Source organism: Sus scrofa, chromosome 11 (genome assembly GCF_054392235.1).
Source record: "Sus scrofa isolate SSC_HxYL_T2T_F1_AM1 chromosome 11, Sscrofa_HxYL_maternal_Yorkshire_Landrace_v2.0, whole genome shotgun sequence".
Lineage (NCBI taxonomy): Eukaryota > Metazoa > Chordata > Mammalia > Artiodactyla > Suidae > Sus > Sus scrofa.
The window spans coordinates 55,143,524-55,162,340 of record NC_139393.1 but is presented as its reverse complement, the minus strand read 5'-3'; the positions used below and the strand labels follow the sequence as shown (position 1 = coordinate 55,162,340).

The window sequence follows — 18,817 nt, the reverse complement described above, 5'->3', positions numbered from 1 at the left end:
TCCAACTAGGAACCATGAGGTTGCGGCTTCGATCCCTGACCTTGCTCAGTGGGTTAAGCATCCGGTGTTGCCGTGAGCTGTGGTGTAGGTTGCAGACGCGGCTCGGATCCTGCGTTGCTGTGGCTCTGGCGTAGGCCGGTGGCTGCAGCTCCAATGAGACCCCTAGCCTGGGAACCTCCATATGCCGTGGGAGCAGCTCTAGAAAGGACAAAAAAAAAAAAAAAAAAAAGAAAGAAAGAAAATGGGCCTCTGCCAGTGTGATTCAGGATCTAGGGGTAGCAAGGACCTTTGGCTGACAGAGCAGCCCTGTGACCTGAAGGAGGTGCCTGTTTGAGATGAAGGCTGACGCTGAACGCAAGGTAGGCTGTGCTGCTGCATGGACCTTCCAGCCATCAACCCCATGGGAAAGTGGACACCCCAGTGGATGCCCTCATGAAGTAGAAAGTGCAGACAGGACAACAGATGTCGCAGTGACCACTGGCATAGAAACCAGGGAGAATAAGGTTCTTCCACAGGCCCAGCATGGAGACACACCTCTTCACCACGGAAGCAAAGCCAAAGTGAGATGCCAATCATGGAAGAGAAGAGGGGATAGGGAAAATCCTGCTTTGGTTGGACTGCAATCTGAAAAAGATGGAGAGAAGCAACAGACAAGACTAGGTTTGGGTCTTCTGCTTTCAGACGGAATGGGGCTCTAAGCAAATATTATTGGTAAATTATAATTTTCATTATAAAAATGCTAATTTTCATAGCTGAACAGTTATTTTAGAGTATGAAGATGTCATGCTTGCTACTATGTCCCTAATAACCCGCATAGTGAATACGCGATGAACACTTGTTCACGTGATCTCAGGTCCTGGGAGGGACTCTTTCCTGTCTTCTCTCTCCGTGTTCATCTGGCTTCCTCTTCAGCGTGAGCTATGTTCCTGACACTTGAACTTAAATGTATTCAGGATGAAGGCAACATGGACACCCTAAATCTCATTATGCATCTGAACTTGAGAGTGACACAAAGTCAGCATTTTACAACTAAGGGATCCCAGGAAGCTGGTCTGATTTCGAGGGAGAAATGGATTTAAGAACACACAGGACTTGCAAACTTGACCTGGGAGTTCTCTCGGCCCTCTCTAATGGATGTTTTCCTGCTACCCTGGAGCAGGTTGAAAGGGCAAATGAGCTTCTGACAGTAAGAGGAACTCTATTTAGCCTGAAATGGAAACACGCAGATCAATGCCTCCCATTCAAGTCTGTGACATTGAATTCATTATAGATCTAATAAAGCACCTAGCTACCAAAAATAACAAAGTTTAGAAGTAATGGCAAGCAGCACACAAAAATAGGCAACTTCAAAGCCTGAGTGAAACCTAGAAAGCACTGCTACGTTCTTTTCTTGATTCTGCTAATTCTTTCCTGTGGAATTTTAAATAAATTCTATTTTTTTTTTCTGGTCTAATTTTAGCAGCAAGGAAGTTTGATAATCTTTCACAGGATTGTTCTAAACTTTGTGATGAAAACTACTCTCCCTGAAGCACTTTGAGGGTCTTTACAGTGTAGGCATTAAAAAGCGTCACACAGGATCATCCAACAGAATCAACAAGGGTATCGCTGGGTCAACTAGAGATATTAAACAATATTATGAGATTACGGCACATAAAAGCCACAATCTAAAGTTTACTCAGAAGATGAGCAAATAACTCATGTTTCCCTTTCATTAATTTTTATATAAGAAACCAGAAAAAGCATGAGACTATTTTTCACACTTTATATTTGCCAAGTATTCACAGATTATCTGCGTTATCAGGTTTCACTTCATCACCGCCGTGAGCTGTTCTTTTATATTTGCTTGAACGGACCAAGTTTTCTCCTGCGAGTTCTCCCTCACTGAAGCCTTGGTGGGATTACGCTTGTCCCCTCTCCTGTTTTCTCTCCATTATTCTTTCGGTTTTCTTTTCAGGGCCGCACCTGTGGCAAATGTAAATTTCCGGGCTAGGGGTCGAATCGGAGCTGCAGCTGCCCACCCACACCACAACCACAGCAATGCCAAATCCAAGGTGCATCTGTGACCTACACCACAGCTTGCCAGAACTTAACCCACTGAGTGAGGCCAGGGATCAAACTTGCATCCATAGATCCTATGTTGGGTTCTTAACCCACTGAGCCCCAAAGCGAACTCCTGTTATTCTTTAAGAAGCTCGCCGACTTGCACTGTTTTAATTTTGAAAGACAGGGTCTCACATCAAGCAAGGATTCCATTTTTAAGAGAATTCATGAAACCAACTTTGGTGCATATCTTTTTTAGCTCCCCAGCATCTATTCCACCAAACTCCCATTAGTCCTCCATAGCATAATGGGGAAGTTGGGCTCCAACATGGGCAAATAACCCAAGCCTGGCCAATGAGAAGTGAGGGGTTTACTAAAGGCCTCTGGGAATGTTCCCCTATACACTTAGGAGCAACGAGAGGCCTGCATCTCTTCCAGTGACGATCAACAAAGAAGCACGGAGGCTGTCTTAGAGCCGTGGCAGTAACCAGTCTTAGGATCAGCCAGCCTTGTCATAGCCAAACAGCCTGCCATGAGTGATACGGGCCTTTGATGACATTATTGAACTGCTGGATGAACTGACCTTCTTGACTTTCTCTCAGGTGAGGAAAAACTTTTTAAATCATTTTGTGCATGTAAATGAACACACTTTTACTATTTTTTAGGGCCTCAACTGCGGCATATGGAAATTCCCAGGCCAGGGGTTGAATCAGAGGTGCAGCTGCTAACCCACACCACAGTCACAGCAACGTGGGATCTGAGCTGCATCTGCGACCTACACCATAGCTCATGGCAACCCCTGATCCTTAACCCACTGAGCGAGGTCAGGGATTGAACCCGCATCCTTATGGATACCAGTCAGGTTCTCAACCCACTGAGCCACAGCGGGAACTCCTGAACACACTTTAAAGGAGGTCACCTCTTGCTATTTAATCCCAAACCTCTACTTCCAGCTACCTTCACCTACTTCTCCTTGTATGTCAATGCTGCATTATGTCCAAAACAGAGCTTATCTCCTCCCTCCAACAAGATCAGTCTCTAAACTACCCGGGCTTGGAGGCCACAGTTCGTCTTGATTTTCTTTAGGCCCTGTCACGTTTTTGAATCACTGTCTCTCATCCATGGACATATTCCTTTTCGCAGCCTCACCACCGTAGGTCAGATCTCCAGCACTTCATGGAGATGTGATCCTAAGGAGTGAATCTAGGGATCAACCCACTCCTGTGAAAAACAGGTCAGCCGTGTATGGTTTTAATGAAAATGCAAAGTAAGGAGGCATCGCTGGGGGGGTTGATCCCAACTCAGAAATGGTATTCTGTCCCTTCAGCATGCTCAATCTGTTAAGATTATATCTGCTCTTAAGGAGGCAGTTCAAACAGCAACTCAGCTGTGAAGTTGTTTCAGTTCCCTGAGTACAGATGTCTCTTGGATTCTCACACACTGAACTTCTCTCATAGCCCTGGGCTTTGCTACCAGGCACTGGAACCCTTTGGGTATGTGCCTTTCCCCTCAGTGAGAATAAGGATTGCTTTTTTTTTTTTTGCTTTTATTTTAGGGCCACGTCCATGGCATATGGAGGTTCCAGGCCAGGGGTCAAAACATAGCTGCAGCCACTGGCCTACACCACAGCCACAGCAACGCGGGATCCAAGATGCTTTTATGACCTACACCACAGCTCAAGGCAATGGTGGATCCTTAACCACTAACAAGGCCAAGGATCGAACCTGCATCCACATGGTTACGAGTCAGGTTTGTAACCCACTGAGCCACAATGAGAACTCCCTGCAATCTACGGTTTGGTTTTATTTTTCTCTTTTTTGGCCACACCCGAGGCAGATGGAAGTTCCCAAGCCAGGGACAGAATCTGAGCGGGAGCTGTGACTGAACCCCACATCTGTAGCAGTTCTGGATCCCTAACTCACTGGGCAGGACCAGCACTTCCACTGAGACAAGCCAGATCATAAACCCACTCCCCACTGCAACCTATTGTCTAGGAGGTGGTCTGTAGTCCTTTGAAAATGTAAGTTGGTTCATTTCAATCCTCAGCTCAACTCTGCAATGTCTCTGTCCTGCTCAGAGTAAGGCCCTGGGCCCACCCTCCACGCCTCCTTGCTCACCTCATTCTCACTTGATGCATCCCAACCTCATAGCTGCTTCTTGAACACACCAAATGTTGTCCTGCCTCAGGACTCATGAATTTGCCGTTCTCTTTATCTGGAATGATTTCCCCTCAAATATCTGTAAGGTTTGCTCCTCCCTCATTCCTTCAGGCTTTGGCTCAAATATCAGAGAGGCTCTAACAACCGCTATAAAAAAGCACCATGGAGGAGCTCCCGACGTGGCTCAGCGGAAACGAATCTAAGATCCATGAGGTTGCGGGTTCGATCCCTGGCCTCGCTCGGCAGGTTAAGGATCCGGTGTTGAGCTGTGGTATAGGTCACAGATGTGGCTCAGATCCTGCATTGCTGTGGCTCTGGTGTAGGCCAGCGGCTACAGCTCCGATCTGACCCCCAGCCAGAACCTCCGTATGCCGCAAGTGTGGCCCTAAAAAGGCAAAAGGGCAAAAAAAAAAAAAAAAAAATCATCATGGAACTTCCATTTCCAGCCTTCATGGAGCCTCCTGATCCTGCTCATTGGTGTCTCTCTCTTTTTTTTTTTAGGGCCACACCTGTGGCATATGGAGGTTCCCAGGGTAGGGTTCTAATTGGAGCTACAGCTGCCGGCCTACGCCACAGCCACTCCAGATCTGAGCCACGTCTGCAACCTACATCACAGCTCACAGCAAGGCCCAGATCCTTAACCTGCCGAGCGAGGCCAGGGGTCACACCTGCAACCTCATGGTTGCTAACAGGATTCGTTTCAACTGCGCCACGATGGGAATTCCCTGCTCATTCACTCTTCACTGCCCTTATCGCTATATTCATGTTACATTTTCTTGCATTTCTCTATCATTGCTTCTCCCCCAACTTGAAATCCAAGCCCAATCAGAGATAAAACTTTGTATTTCCTCACTGCTCTATCTCCAGTGCCTAAAACTGTGCCTGGCACATAAAGTTTGATTAAAAAAATGGTTGAATGACTCTGTCTTTCCTTGTTCCTAGATGAAATAACAAAGCCTCCTGGGCATGTGCAAAGGTGCTGTAAAACCTGTGTCTTAGAAGAAAATCTCTGAAAGCTGTTCTAACAACTTGCAGTAACAAAATGATCACTTAGCAAGATAATATGAGAAATGAGGAAAAAACAATCATAAGAACATGTTGAGAAGGGATGAAAAACAGGGCAAGACGACAAGATAAAAAGACAAAGGACTTCCATGAAAAGGAGTAACGATCAGAAAAGATGTTGGACAAGAAAACTAATAGGATGTAAGAATTCAAGCTTGTACCAGAGGCAGGAACAAGCAGCATTAACAAGACAGAGATCGAAGCAGTGGTGTATTAATTGATTCAGCTATTGCACAGTGAGGGCTACTACATGTCAGGCAGAGAATAAGGCAAAGGAAACTCATTTTCATGACTATGCAGTGACATGGACAAGCCTGTGTGCTGTTAGTGGGAGTGGGAGTCTGAGCTGGTAGCATCCTCCTGGAAGCCACTGTGGCAATATGTATCATGACAGCCTTAAGATGTATTATCTCTGAGCTGACAATCTCATATATGAAAATAATATAAAGAAGTAGAGGAGTTCCCGTCGTAGCACAGCAGAAACGAATCCAACTAGGAACCATGAGGTTTCAGGTTCAATCCCTGGCCTTGCTCAGCAGGTTAAGGATTCAGTGCTGCTATGATCTGTGGTATAGGTCGCACAGATCTGGCATTGCTGTGTTGCAGGCTGGCAGCTGTAGCTCCGATTAGACCCCTAGCTTGGGAACCTCCATATATTTTGAGTGTGGCCTTAAAAAGCAAAAAAAAAAAAAAAAAAAAAAAGTAGATATGGTCATGGAGAGCCCATCATGGAATTTACATTGGAAATATATGTTTAAATAGAATCTATAACCATATGTTTTGTGTATACATATATATATACATATATATATATATATATATTTTTTTTTTTTTTTGCCCTTTTGCCTTTTTCTAGGGCCACTCCCGCAGAATATGGAGGTTCCTAGGCTAGGGGTCCAATCGGAGCCGCAGCCACCGGCCTACACCAGAGCCACAGCAACACGGGATCCGAGCCGCATCTGCGACCTACACCACAGCTCACGGCAACGCCAGATCCTTAACCCACTGAGCAAGGCCAGGGATCGAACCTGCAACCTCATGGTTCCTAGTCGGATTCGTTAACCACTGAGCCACGGCGGGAACTCCTATATGTTACATTTTAAAATGCTAAATATCAGAAATAGTTAAGATGCACACAGCAGAGGAATTACCAACTCAGTATTCACAGCATGAAACAATGGAGCATTATGCAACCAGTAATAAAAATAGAAATGATTTTAAGAACATGGAAAAATTCGCAATCCAATGTTAACTAGGAACACAGGATAAATAACTGTGTGTGGAATGAGTTCAAACATAAGCTCTTGTCTTGGAAGTAAGGAATTGAAAACTGTAGTCCTTACACTTTAGGCACTTGATAAGTTTTTATCAAAAACATACTTTAATATCAGAAATAAAGAATAACAAAGATAAAGACCGAAACTAAATTTTTAATTTTCTCCCACATTAGAGCTTCTTGTGTATTTCTAACCTATCCCAGTACGGTTCTCCTAGCTTAGAATTATCCACTCCAGTTTCATTATTATAAAGGATTCAAGCAAGTTTACATTTTTGCTCAAAAGATGCTAAAGTTTTATATTCTTGCACTCTCACTTCAGATTTCTAAAGCATTTGTAGGTATATTTTTTACTCTAAAGGTTTTCTAAGTGGATAAGCAATGAGCTCCTGCTGTATAGCATGAAATAATGTGAGAAAAAGAATATATACTTGTATCTGTGACTGGGTCACCTTGCTGCACAGCAGAAAATTGACAGAACACTGTAAATCAGCTATGATGGAAAAAATAAATACCATTTAAAAATTAAAAAAAAAAAGATTTTCTACACTTACCGTTATACTCTCCTTTTATCACTGAGGAGGCAAAAAAATATGTAAAGATTTTATGCAAATCATCTAACAAGTGATCATTCACTTCACCTGTTACATAAAAATGTATGCATTCAAAAACAACGTTCCGTCAAAGATAAAGTTCCTTGTTAAAATACTTCAGGAAAAACAGTATAATGATTGCAGTGATAATTTCACAGGTATACACATATGTCAAAATATGTCCAGGTACAGTTTAAATACATACAGTTTATTGCATGTAGATTTATACCTCAGTAGAGATGCTAAATAACACATAATACCAAGAAAAGTCGCACCCTGAGATGTGAGTAAAAGGCTTGGAAGGTTGACAAACGCAGATGCACACAGAAGAAAAAGAGCCGCTCCTTAAATGCATCAGCAAGTTTATTTACAAATGCAGTGGAACAGAAAGCCTTACTTCTTACATGAAGATTTTCCATGAATGAAAAGAAGCAGCTTCCTACTGGGAATTGCTTAGGACAATTCTGGTGAAGAAAACAGAGCTCCCCACATCAAGCAAATAAAATGTTAACATAAGCTAAAAAAAAAATTAATCATAATGTTACATAGATGAAAAGAAGGATACAGAACGCAAACTTGGAGGTGGCGCTTAGTGGAATTTTCCATATGGTTCTGCATTAATTTAGCATACATTCCAATAAACAGAGCAAATGCAATTACATATTTATATTAACTATTTCAAATAATGTTTCAGAACCTTAAAAAAAAAAACCAATAAAATAACCCTCTTCAAAACACCACTAGAAAGTCAAACAAGATCATTATCAGCCTCAAAAAAAATATGCTGTTCTTATTTTTCTCTTGTGCTTTAACGATGCTGAATTTGAAAAAGAGTAAAATACGGCACTTTCCCCCACGCATAATTACCTTCTTATAAATAAACAACAAAAATACGTGTTCTACCAAGATTAGAATGCTCTGGTGTAATCTAAAGAGGCCAGGAAAAAAAGTGTTATTCTTTTTTAAAAAAGAGCGAAAAAGACATACAACATATATTTATAGATCTACATCTGCAGCAACCACCTCCTCTTCTATCTGCAACAGCGCTTTCGTGTGCAGGCTTACATCACATGGCGGTTGGCCGTCCAGCTGATCAGGCAAGAAGAGAACAAAGAAAAGCACTTAGATTCAGGAACACTTGAATATCGCCCCCTGGGGTACATAGCAGGAATCACTCCGAGAAGGACCCCAATGAGGTAGAAAGAGTCACTTTGTTACTCAGGATAAAGCGAGGCAAATCACAGCCTCTGGGTTCTAGAAGTCTTTATTTGAGGAAAAAAAAAAAAAGGAGTAAAAATGAACTGCTGATATAGAAACAAGTTACACTCAACTCTCTATTATTTGTACTGGAGGCGAGAAAAGGCATGGGCAATTTTTCCATGATGATTCCGAAAATCAGTTACGTTTGGCTTTGGAATTCTGATTAAAGAGAGAAAGCTCACACACATACACACGTTTCCACCCCAATTCCATGCCCAGCCTTGACGATCTCCAACCTCAGTGCTGGCATCCAGCAAAGGGCTGGACCAGTGGGGTCAGAAGGCTCAAAACACGGAGACAGATAAAAGAGAGTTGACTGGGCTTAAGCCATGTGCAAAACACTCGTCACATGAAGGCCACATAAATACCTCAGAGCTCAAAAGCATAGGGTTTTGCTGATACCACTTGCAACAAACACCCTTTCGTGGTAAGGAAGAAACACATGTTACCAGCATCGAGGCTCAAAATATAAAAAGGAATAATGGCTGTCTTTATGGAGCTATAAACAATATGCAATCTAATTATGCTAAGGAGCTATAAACAATATGCAATCTAATTACGCTATGCTGTGTTTTACAACACACTTACAGGGGAAAAAAAAGCATGCTTAGCCACAAGATAGCGTTTGAAGTTTTTGAAAAACGCAATTTTTTCAAAAATGACACGTAAATAGGATGTAATGGGAATCAATGCTCTCCTTTTGAAAATCTTGTATTCATTGATAGTATATGATTATGTAGCAACAATGCATTAACTGAATACTCTTTATTACCTTTCTAGACCACAGTTTTAAGTTTCTCATATTCTAAATTGCATAATTAAAGCCCATTGGTAAATAATAGAAATCGGCTAAAATGCTGAGGGGGCCCAGCCTTAGCCAAGAAACCGATAAGCGTCTATACAAAAGATGCATTTTAATGGTCTGCCTTGGTTTATTTGTATCCTTGAGTCACTAGAAGTTTCTCCAGACTCTGAGCAGACTGCACCGCACACCATCCAGACTCGGGCAGGTGACCCTCTCCAGTTCCTCAGCCACCCACCCACCCTCGTACGGCTGGAATCCTGGGCACTGACCCTCTCACGGGACCATCTCTGCAGGGGACACACTGACATTCCTAGAGCCTGGAGTCTTGGGCCAGGGAGCTGGAGGGGGAGGGGGTTGCAGGTTCAGGGAAATGCATGGGAACCCGCGGTCTCCGTAAAAGACTAGAGATTTTCTCCCTGATTTGCTCTCTTACATTTGAATCTGAGATAGCAGTCGTTGCAGTACAGTTGGTTGTTTCGGATTCTGACTTCGGCTCCTGAGGAAGAGCCTCCGAGGTCACGCTCACAGGACACACACTGCAAGACACATGGCAACAAAAACATGAAACATCCACCCTTAGCTCCAGAAAGCTCAGGGCTTCCCCAGCAAAAAGAAAAAATTGAGCAAGATGCAGCTTCTAAGCTCTTAGACGCATTTCAGCAAAGGGGGGGGGGGGGAATGGCCAAAAGATAGGTTAAGATGAAGCCTGACAGACGAGATATTAAAGAATTCATAAAGCCAATTTTAAGAACCAAGATACCATTCCCAAGGTACCAAAAGAATAGAAGTGATGCATTGACTGGCTTAAAGAAACTGAGTCTTCCTTTCTCCCAGGGAAAGGGAGGGGCTCGGATGCCACAGGAAGGAACTGGCAAGGGGCAGCCAACTGGGTTTCTGGCTCTGCTGGGGGTAGGGGTGGGAGTGGGGATCAGAGAGTGGGGGTTGGGGGTGGGGAGGACCACACCCCACATCCCTGCACCACCAATCCAGTGAGTGTTCACATGTGGTGCTTTCTCTTTGAGGCTGCGGATTTTGGTTCCATGTGCTCAAACACTAAGAATTTTGACTCATGCTGCTAAGCCTACGAACAACCAGAGCCAGAGACATACAAGCTTAAACAAGCTGAGCTCTGCAGGACTCCAGGATTGGATTCTCTCTCTGGCCCAACTCAAGTTCAAGAATCAAACAGATGCATCTCTAAAGACAGATACTGCAAAATACAGTAGCAATACAGCCTTCCTTCTTTTCTATGTGCCAGAACCCCTAAGGTGCTAGCAGGCTACTTGACTGTAAAAATATTGACACTGCTTTCCCTTTCAACGCTCCCTATTCAAAGCTAGAGTTTTGGACACTGTTCTATCTGCACATCTCCATGCTGTTAATAGCTTTGGTAAACTACATATTAAATATGCCTACGACAGCATGTTAGAGACAGCATTTGAGCCCTGCAAATGTGACTTATAGAATCTTTGGCTGGTGATAGGAAGTACACCGTGCGTCCAGGTTTAATTTTTGAAGCCAGGGTCCGAGTTTGAGAATGCAGGAGCAGGGGCAGGCAATTTGTGATTCAAAGTGCAGCACAGACCGACGACAAAGGCAGCTCCTAGCTTGTTAGTGGCACATCCATACCCAGCGCTCAAAGCAGCCATGCGCTCTCCCAGCAAAGCGGTGCGGGCCTGCAGGCTGCGTGGCTCAGTCTCACCTTGAAACAATGTAAATGATAACAAAGACCCAGGGACTCGATGATCATGGCAGCTCCTTTGCCCAGAATGTTATTACAGTAGGAGCACACGCGCTTCCCACTGACCGACCTAGACGCAGAACGAGAATGGAAGGGAGGCTTTGATCCGCGTACCTCAAGGTTCTTATTTAAAAATCATGCTCTGGTATTAACATAAGAATTTACGGGAGTCTGTCTGTATCTGTGGAGAAAGCTGTCATTGGGCAAAGTGTGCCCTGATTAGACTGTACCTGGAAGGATCTCCCCGAGGCTCTGAAACCCTTGAAACCTAGTCACATAAAGGGTCGATGTCCATGTACTTAGTCCATCCGGCACTTGATGGCGATATTCCCCTGAGACCCCATCCGTGCTCAGCAAAAGTCTCCTCCTCTCTAATCCAGCCAACATCTTCTGGCCAGATAAACCCTCGGAAGCACAACCTGAATCACATCATTCTGCCCCGCAGAGCATGAAAAGAGCAGCCTCAACCTCTTCCGAGAGGCATGGCGAGTCTCTTCAGGCTACCATCTCCGGCTTATTCTCCCTTCTTCCCAACAGCCCTCTTTCTCCCTCCCCCAGTATTCGAGTTCAACGGAAGCATCCGTGCTTCCCGGGCTGTGCCGCTGGCTGACTCTGGGGAGAAGGACATGAAAACTGCCCGACAGCTGCCATCGAGACAGGTATGGCGAGTTCTCCTTTCCTTTGTTTACAAGTCTTATCTCCTCTCCCAGGTGGGAAGGTGAAGGCTGTGTCTTATCTCTGGCTCCCTCGGGACCCACGGAGCACGTCAGGGATGCTGGAGAGGGCAGAGCTGTGGAGTGTCTCAGGAGAGAGCATCGCATGCTCTAGACAGACCCTGAAGAGGGCAGAAAAGCCCCATCCCCTTTCTGCCTTCTGAGGGCGGGGTTCTCAGTAAGGAGACAGGTACTCTCTCCTCCGCCTTCCCCCTACTCTGTGGCCCTCATCTTCCCCCCAGATTTACCATCCATCCTCCTCCCTTCTCCCAGTTCAAGCTCCCTGATACACACATTATGAATCCTGGTACAAGTACCATGGGGACTGGATATAAAATATCTTCTCTTGGATGGAGTTCCCGACATGGCTCAGTGGTTAACGAATCTGACTAGGAACCATGAGGTTGCAGGTTCGATCCCTGGCCTTGCTCAGTAGGTTGAGGATCCGGCGTTGCCGTGAGCTGTGGTGTAGGTTGAAGACGCGGCCTCGGATCCTGCGTTGCTGTGGCTGTGGAGTAGGCCGGCGGTAGAGCTCTGATTAGACCCCTAGCCTGGGAACCTCCATATGCCGCGGGAGCGGCCCAAGAAATGGCAAAAAGACAAAATAAATAAATAAATAAAATAAAATAAAATATCTTCTCTTAACAAAATCCCTCAGTTTCGAGCTTTAACAACATTCCCAGGGAGTTCCAGTTGGGGTGCAATGGAAACAAATCCAACTAGCTTCCACGAGGATGCAGGTTGTATCCCTGGCCCCGCTCAGTGGGATAAGGACCCGGTGTTGCCACGAGTTGTAAGGTAGGTGGCAGACGTGGCTAGTATCCCGCGTTGCCGTGGCTGCGGCGTAGGCCAGCCGCCCGTAGCTCCAGTTAGACCCCTAGCAGGGGAACGTCCATATGCCGCAGGTGCAGCCCTAAAAAGAAAAAAGAAAAAAAATTCCCAGTATTAATCATTGTGTTTCTGCTCGTTGATAGCTTTAAAAAAAAAAAAAATCCCAATATTAATCACTGTGTTTCTACTTTTCAGTATCTCATTGGCGATGAAAACTAGTAGAAGCCAGTAGAAGTCCCTTCTGGTCTCAACAGAAATCCTGCTGTTTGTGGCCTCCTGAAACCCCACTGATCTGTGTAGAAGCTACCCAGACCTAAAACCCAACAGCTGTTGATATTTGAGCTTCAGCCCATATCAAAAGGCAAGTCGTCGAAACCCACCATCACGACCCTCACACCGTCCCACAGCAGATGGCCTGCAGAATTCGGTTCATGTAATCTGAGCAAGATGCTGACAAACCAGACAAGAGACAAGCCATAGTTCTGGAAATCAAAAACCCAAAGAGCAAAATCTAACTTAAGGTTTTTTGGTTGTTTGTTTTTAAATCCAGCTTGTTCAGACCATGCGGGCTTGGTTATCGTACTTTTCCTTTACACTCAATTCCTATAAAAGGAGTTTATATTATAGTCTCATTAACACAGTCAAACATTTTACAATACTGCTTTTGCTCCTCAATTTGTCATGCCTTCATGAGCTGCCGTGTATTTTCCTGATTCAGCACTCTTCATGCCCCCACTGTGTCTAAGACCCTGACCACAAACCCCTGCAAATGAGACAGTGGCCACAAAGTGAACATTTTAAAGGCCTCCAATGGCTTCAGAAGACATCTGTAAATGGTCTTGGGTTGGCCTGGGAAGGTTTAAGGAAGCCTTCTAAATTGATTTGGTAAAGGAACACTGAATATGATACATTCGAAAAGGTTCTTCTTTTTCACTGGAAAGCTTGGACACGATCTTGGGCAATTTTTGACGCAGAAACACCCCCTGAGACTAAGGAAAGAAGAGGGAAACCGCAAAGGGCCTGACCTGCTGCGCGGCTGGGAGCCTGGCTGCGGAGCCGCGGGGGGATGGCCGCGTGGTGTAGGAGAGGGCGAGGTGGTCTTCACAGAACCGGCTGAAGGCGGGGGGATGCTGGAGGATGGGCTTCGCATGTAGGCTCGGTTTGACGTGGACAGCAGCTGAGGAGGGGGGCGACTGAAGTCTTGGACAGAGGAGGAAGCATAGACCCCGGAAGGCTGATTGAGCCAAGGGGACTGTCGCCAAGAATTGGTTCTTGGGGAATCCAGGTTATCTAGAGATTCGCCTCTGAAACACAGAGAGGAGCCATCAAGTTCCATCGCACATCCAGCTAGAAATGCACTGTTACAGCCACTGAAGTATCTGTGTGACATATTTCACCGAAGCAGGTATGAATGCAAGTCCAGTTACACATCGCATGACCTTGAACGACTAAACTCCCTTTTCATATTCAGTTACCTTTCATTTATTTTCATTTACTTGCTGCTCAGACTACAAGAATACCAAAGTGGAAAGGAAAATATTATAAAAAATATTTTAAAAATAGAATGCTAAGGCAAAGGACACATACAGGCATCCTTTAAATCTTCAACTGCTTGGATCTATCAATCCTCACGTTTAAAACCCACAGGAAAAAACACCTTTTCATAGGCACTTACATATGTCAGGTATTAAGAGGAAACACTGACACAAAAATTAAGTTTACTTCATCTTCACAACACAAAACACAATTTTTTTTTAGATCTCACAGAAGTTAACTTGTCCGTAGTAAGAAGAGGCTGATCAGTGGGGGAAATGCCTGCAAACCAAAGTCTCCCTGATTCTAAAGTCACCAGGTCATTCCCACCATGCAGCCCTCGTTCACTCACCACCCAAAACTCTGAAACCAAACAACGGTCTAATGTCCGCAGTGGAGAAGCGTGTGCCAGCCACTTCTCTTCAATGGAATATGTGTTTAAAATAGGATTGGGCTCACTAACTGATTTAAATAAAACACTTGGAAAACCTCTCTTAAACGAAGTTATGGGCGCTCCCCTTGTGGCTCAGTGGTAACGAACCTAACTGGTATCCATGAGGACACAGATTTGACCCCTGGTCTGGCTCGGTGGGCTAAGGATCCAGCACTGCCTTGAGCTGGAGTGTAGGTCGCAAACACGGCTCAGATCTGGTGTTGCTGTGGCTATGGTGTAGGCTGGCAGTTGCAGCTCTGATTCTGACCCCTAGCCTGGGAACTTCCATATGCTGCAGGTGAGGCCCCAAAAAGACAAAAAAATAATAATAATAATAATAATGTACTTAACATTAATTCTGATCTACAAAGACAGACTCCAGATTAAGAGAGTTTTCTTTCTGACCTTGTCAATTTTGATGTTATCACTTTTAAAACTTTCTCTCTTATCCCAAGTTTGAAATGGGCGGGGTTTTTTTCAAATTAGAAAAGTACCACATCACCATAATGGGACAGACCTACGTCACAGAGCAGGACATGAGGGAAGAGTAAGGCTTCCCCTTCTTTCACTTCTAATTTACCTGCCCTAATCCCCAGAGGGGACCACTGCTAACTTGTGCATCCTTCTAGACTTTTTCTCACATAGGCAAGCACTTATTGACATATATATACAAATGTATATATGTACCTATAGCCATGTTTATATACAGCTGTAACATATGTTCATGCGTTTAACATTCGCAAACAAATGGGATTATTCTATAACACATGTTCTTCCTAACTTGCTTTATATTCCATGTAATACCTATTTTCTCAGAACTTTCTTCATGTCAGTTAAGGTGACAGATGATACTTTGGTGGGCCCTAGTGGATCACCTTCCTGGTATCCATACCTTTGCGTGGCCCCCTCCTACTGATTCTGAGCTTGGCTATGTGACCTGTTGGTCAGTGGGACATTAGCAAACGTGATACAACTGGAGGGTAGATGAGCCTTTGCCCATTAGGGCTTATGCCTCTTGCAAGGTTTCCTCTCTGGATCCAGGCGCCGTGGCATGAGGCAGCCCATGCAGCCCTGTGGCGAGAGCTCTTTGGAGAAGAAAGAGCAGCTCCCAACCCACAGCTCCAGCTCAGCTCTCAGTGGAGGATCTACATCGGGGTCAGCCAGTTCCAGCCCACTACCAGGATAGGAACACGGCATGAGCTAAGGGTATTTTACATTGTCAAACGGTCATGAAAAACAACAGCCAAAAAATACGTGATAGGGGTGTATGTGGCTCACAAAGCCTAAAGTATTTACCATCTGGTCCTGCATACAAAAACATGTGCCCACCCTAGCTCTAAATGACTCTAGTGGCCCCAAGTGCCACAACCAATACCGTGCAAAGAACTGCCCAGCCAACCCTCAGAATTGTGAGTGTAATGAATTCCTTTAACCCACTAATGGTTGCGACGGTAACAGCAATGTCTCTTTAACGCTTTAATAGTTGTAGAGTATGCTATTTATCAGAGTGCCGCCTTTATTTAACGAGCGCTAAGTACACTCTTTTTAGGAGATACTCCATTTCCCTCTTTTGCTATTGTCAATACCATTTAAGTGTACATCCTTTAAGACAGTCTTTGCATACATATCCAGATATACCCAGGAGATAAAATGCCAGAAATGAAACTGCTCACAGGGTATAGGCAAAAACTTTTGCTTAATAAATCCTAAAAAAACCTTCCCATGCAGTTGGGAATAAGAATTCCTGTTGCCTTATACAATAGTCACTACTAGTCAACACTAGATTTAATTAGCCATTTAACTATCAACAACACCCCTACGCAAGGTATACCACTGTTGTTTTAGGGGTAGTGTTGATCTGTTATATGCTTACTGACTTTGTTTTTTTCTCTACAAACTATCTGTTCATATCTCTTTTTTCGCTAAAGTTGTCAGGATGCATTTAGTGATTTACAAGAGCTATTTTTACACTGAGATAATTCCCTCTTTGTCATATGTTGCCAATAATTTTCCTCAGTTTGTCAGTTGTGGACATACTCAATAAAAGTAGCTTCCATATTCTCTTACCCAAGATACATCTGTTTCACTCATCCTCTCATCTCCAATCAACTTTTATCTCTATATTTTCCTTAAAATTACAAAAAGTAGGTTTCCACCTTTGTGAAATGTTCATGATTCCAATCTAACCACTATCTCATTACAAACTGAGGTTTAATTTTTTTTTTTTAAGCTCAGCATCTAAGGAAACACTCCGCTGCATAAATTATTGAAGTGCCTGCATCTCACATCAGAGTTCCATGTGCAGCCTGGCAACCTAGTAGCCACGTGTTTTGTCCAAGTGCATTCCTTGCTGGAGCCACAGCTTCTCTGCATGGAAAAACAGAACTGCTATCCCTGCCTCAAGACATTCCTCCCAAGTTAAGTGAGATGATGTAGACAAAGCGCCTGGCAGGGGCTGGCCACTAATCAGTGCTCCACGCCATGGGCCTGATGACATGTGCTCCTTTTCCCCACTAAATCATGAATAAGAAATGATGACACCTCTTCTGTCCAAAACATCGGCATGTCTAGAAATTCAGTAACTGCCTCACAGTGCAGAAGAGGAAATTATTCCAAAGATGTCTCGTACCTTCTCATAATCCCAGGCAGACAAATGGGCTCTTTATTTATGCTGGAACTGCGCTGTCGGATCCAGCTGTTGTCATCGTAAAGGGATGTTCTCTTCCTCATTTCCTGAAGGATTTGCTGTCTCTCCAGCTCCGCTCCCGACGGGGCTTGTTCCTTCTTGGAGCTCTTCTGTGACGAGCTATTGCTCCCAATTCTCTCTAAATATCTACTGCTTCCTAAATTAAAAACATCAAAAACTCCAGGATTAGCAATGAAAAAAGGGATAGTGGATAAATCTCCAAATACAGTGAAGCAGAAAAAAAAATGTGACATTGGGGGAGTTCCCTTGTGGTGCAGGGGGTTAAGGATCTGGCATTGTCAATGCTGTGACTGACACTGCTTGGGCTGCTGTTGTGGCGCAGGCTTGGTCCCCGGCCTGGGAACTTCCACATGCCACAGGCATGGTCAAAAATAAAAATAAAAATGTGACATTGGGCACATATGTCAAACATTATCAATTCTTAATCAGACTGCTGCCTAGGACACAAAATAATCATCTCCTGTTCCTGGAAATTCCAGATGCACACCCAGAGGCATACCAGGGGACGCACTCAGGAAAACTAAGGAGGCTGCCTAAAAAGGAAACAACCAGCCTTGATTTCAGGGATATTAAATTACAAAATGCTCATCTAGAAATAGTTTCTCTTCCACTATTACTTTCCTTCCTAAATTAAAATCAATTAAGCCCCTGCTCATTGAATGCTTGCTGTGACAGCTCTGCAAGGGAACGGGAAGCTCTATTCTTTCAAAAAATGTACACGCCTCCTGGGGGGAGAGTGAAGACATAAATGAATGCTTCCCTAGCTGACACAGCTCGAGTTTTCATGGTGTAAATCATGGAATAAGTCATGACCAAATCGTAGGAATGAGAGCACAGGCAACCACCAAAATGGCTTTTGTGAAACTGAAAAACAGCCAAGTAAGCAAAATGACAATCAAGGAATGTTATCAGATTTGTATCTCCTCTAAGGAACTGACAGAGCTATAATTTGAAGGCTGAATTTAGGAACGACAACTAAGTCAGGTTTTATCTTGAAGGATCTGTCTCCCTGGGTCTGCTGATTAATTTCTGACTTGGGTAAAACATCCAGAACTTGGAAGTATCCTCCCCATCTTAATTTGGATTAGGAACTTTCCTCTAAGAGTTTTCTTTTTTTCTTTTCTTTCTTTCTTTTTTTTTTTTTTTTTTGCTCTCTAGATACACTGCTATTGCCATTCTTTCCAAATTCATCCTGCCTTAGTTTATCTTCCAGTAAGCAACAAACAAGGCCACCAAAAGTTTCTTCTACATACCTATGTTTACAATGATGTATACACACAGCTTATCAATTTGGTCAGATTTTCAATAAAATGTTCCCTATTTTTTAGATGCCTCACTAGCATAATCAAGTTTTCAACAAAATATTTAATAATGTCCACTGTCTGCTATTCAGGGACTTACAGTCAGTCAAGTGGAGAAAACAGACATACAAAAAAAAAAAAAAAACCAGATTAATAGCACAAGCCACAAATCGTAACAAGACTATTTCAGAGAGCCACACTTGCTATTATTAACAGGTCATGTGTTTAAGTTCAAGAAAGAAGATGATCACTGCAGGTTAAAAATGTTTCATGGCAGACCGAAGTACTTAAAAAATTTTTTTTCCTTTTTATGGCCACAACTGTGGCAAACAGACGTTACCAGGATAGGGGTTCAATTGG

At 43.9% G+C, this 18,817-nt stretch overlaps 1 protein-coding gene across 50 annotated transcripts in view; it reads right to left on the bottom strand.

The window, feature by feature from the left end:
• Positions 1-7,478: 7,478 nt before the first annotated feature.
• LMO7 (LIM domain 7) overlaps positions 7,479-18,817 on the bottom strand; it is a 221,938-nt gene continuing 210,599 nt past the window's right edge. For all 50 annotated transcript variants that reach the window (XM_021065682.2, XM_084981953.1, XM_021065686.2 and 47 more), the window contains 5 exons: positions 17,079-17,292; positions 13,509-13,787; positions 10,901-11,009; positions 9,632-9,734; positions 7,479-8,222 (listed from right to left, as the gene is read on the bottom strand). In XM_021065682.2, the coding sequence (XP_020921341.2) occupies positions 8,200-8,222; positions 9,632-9,734; positions 10,901-11,009; positions 13,509-13,787; positions 17,079-17,292 (728 nt within the window). In that variant the 3' untranslated portion in view covers positions 7,479-8,199. The remainder of the gene's footprint in view (positions 8,223-9,631; positions 9,735-10,900; positions 11,010-13,508; positions 13,788-17,078; positions 17,293-18,817) is intronic.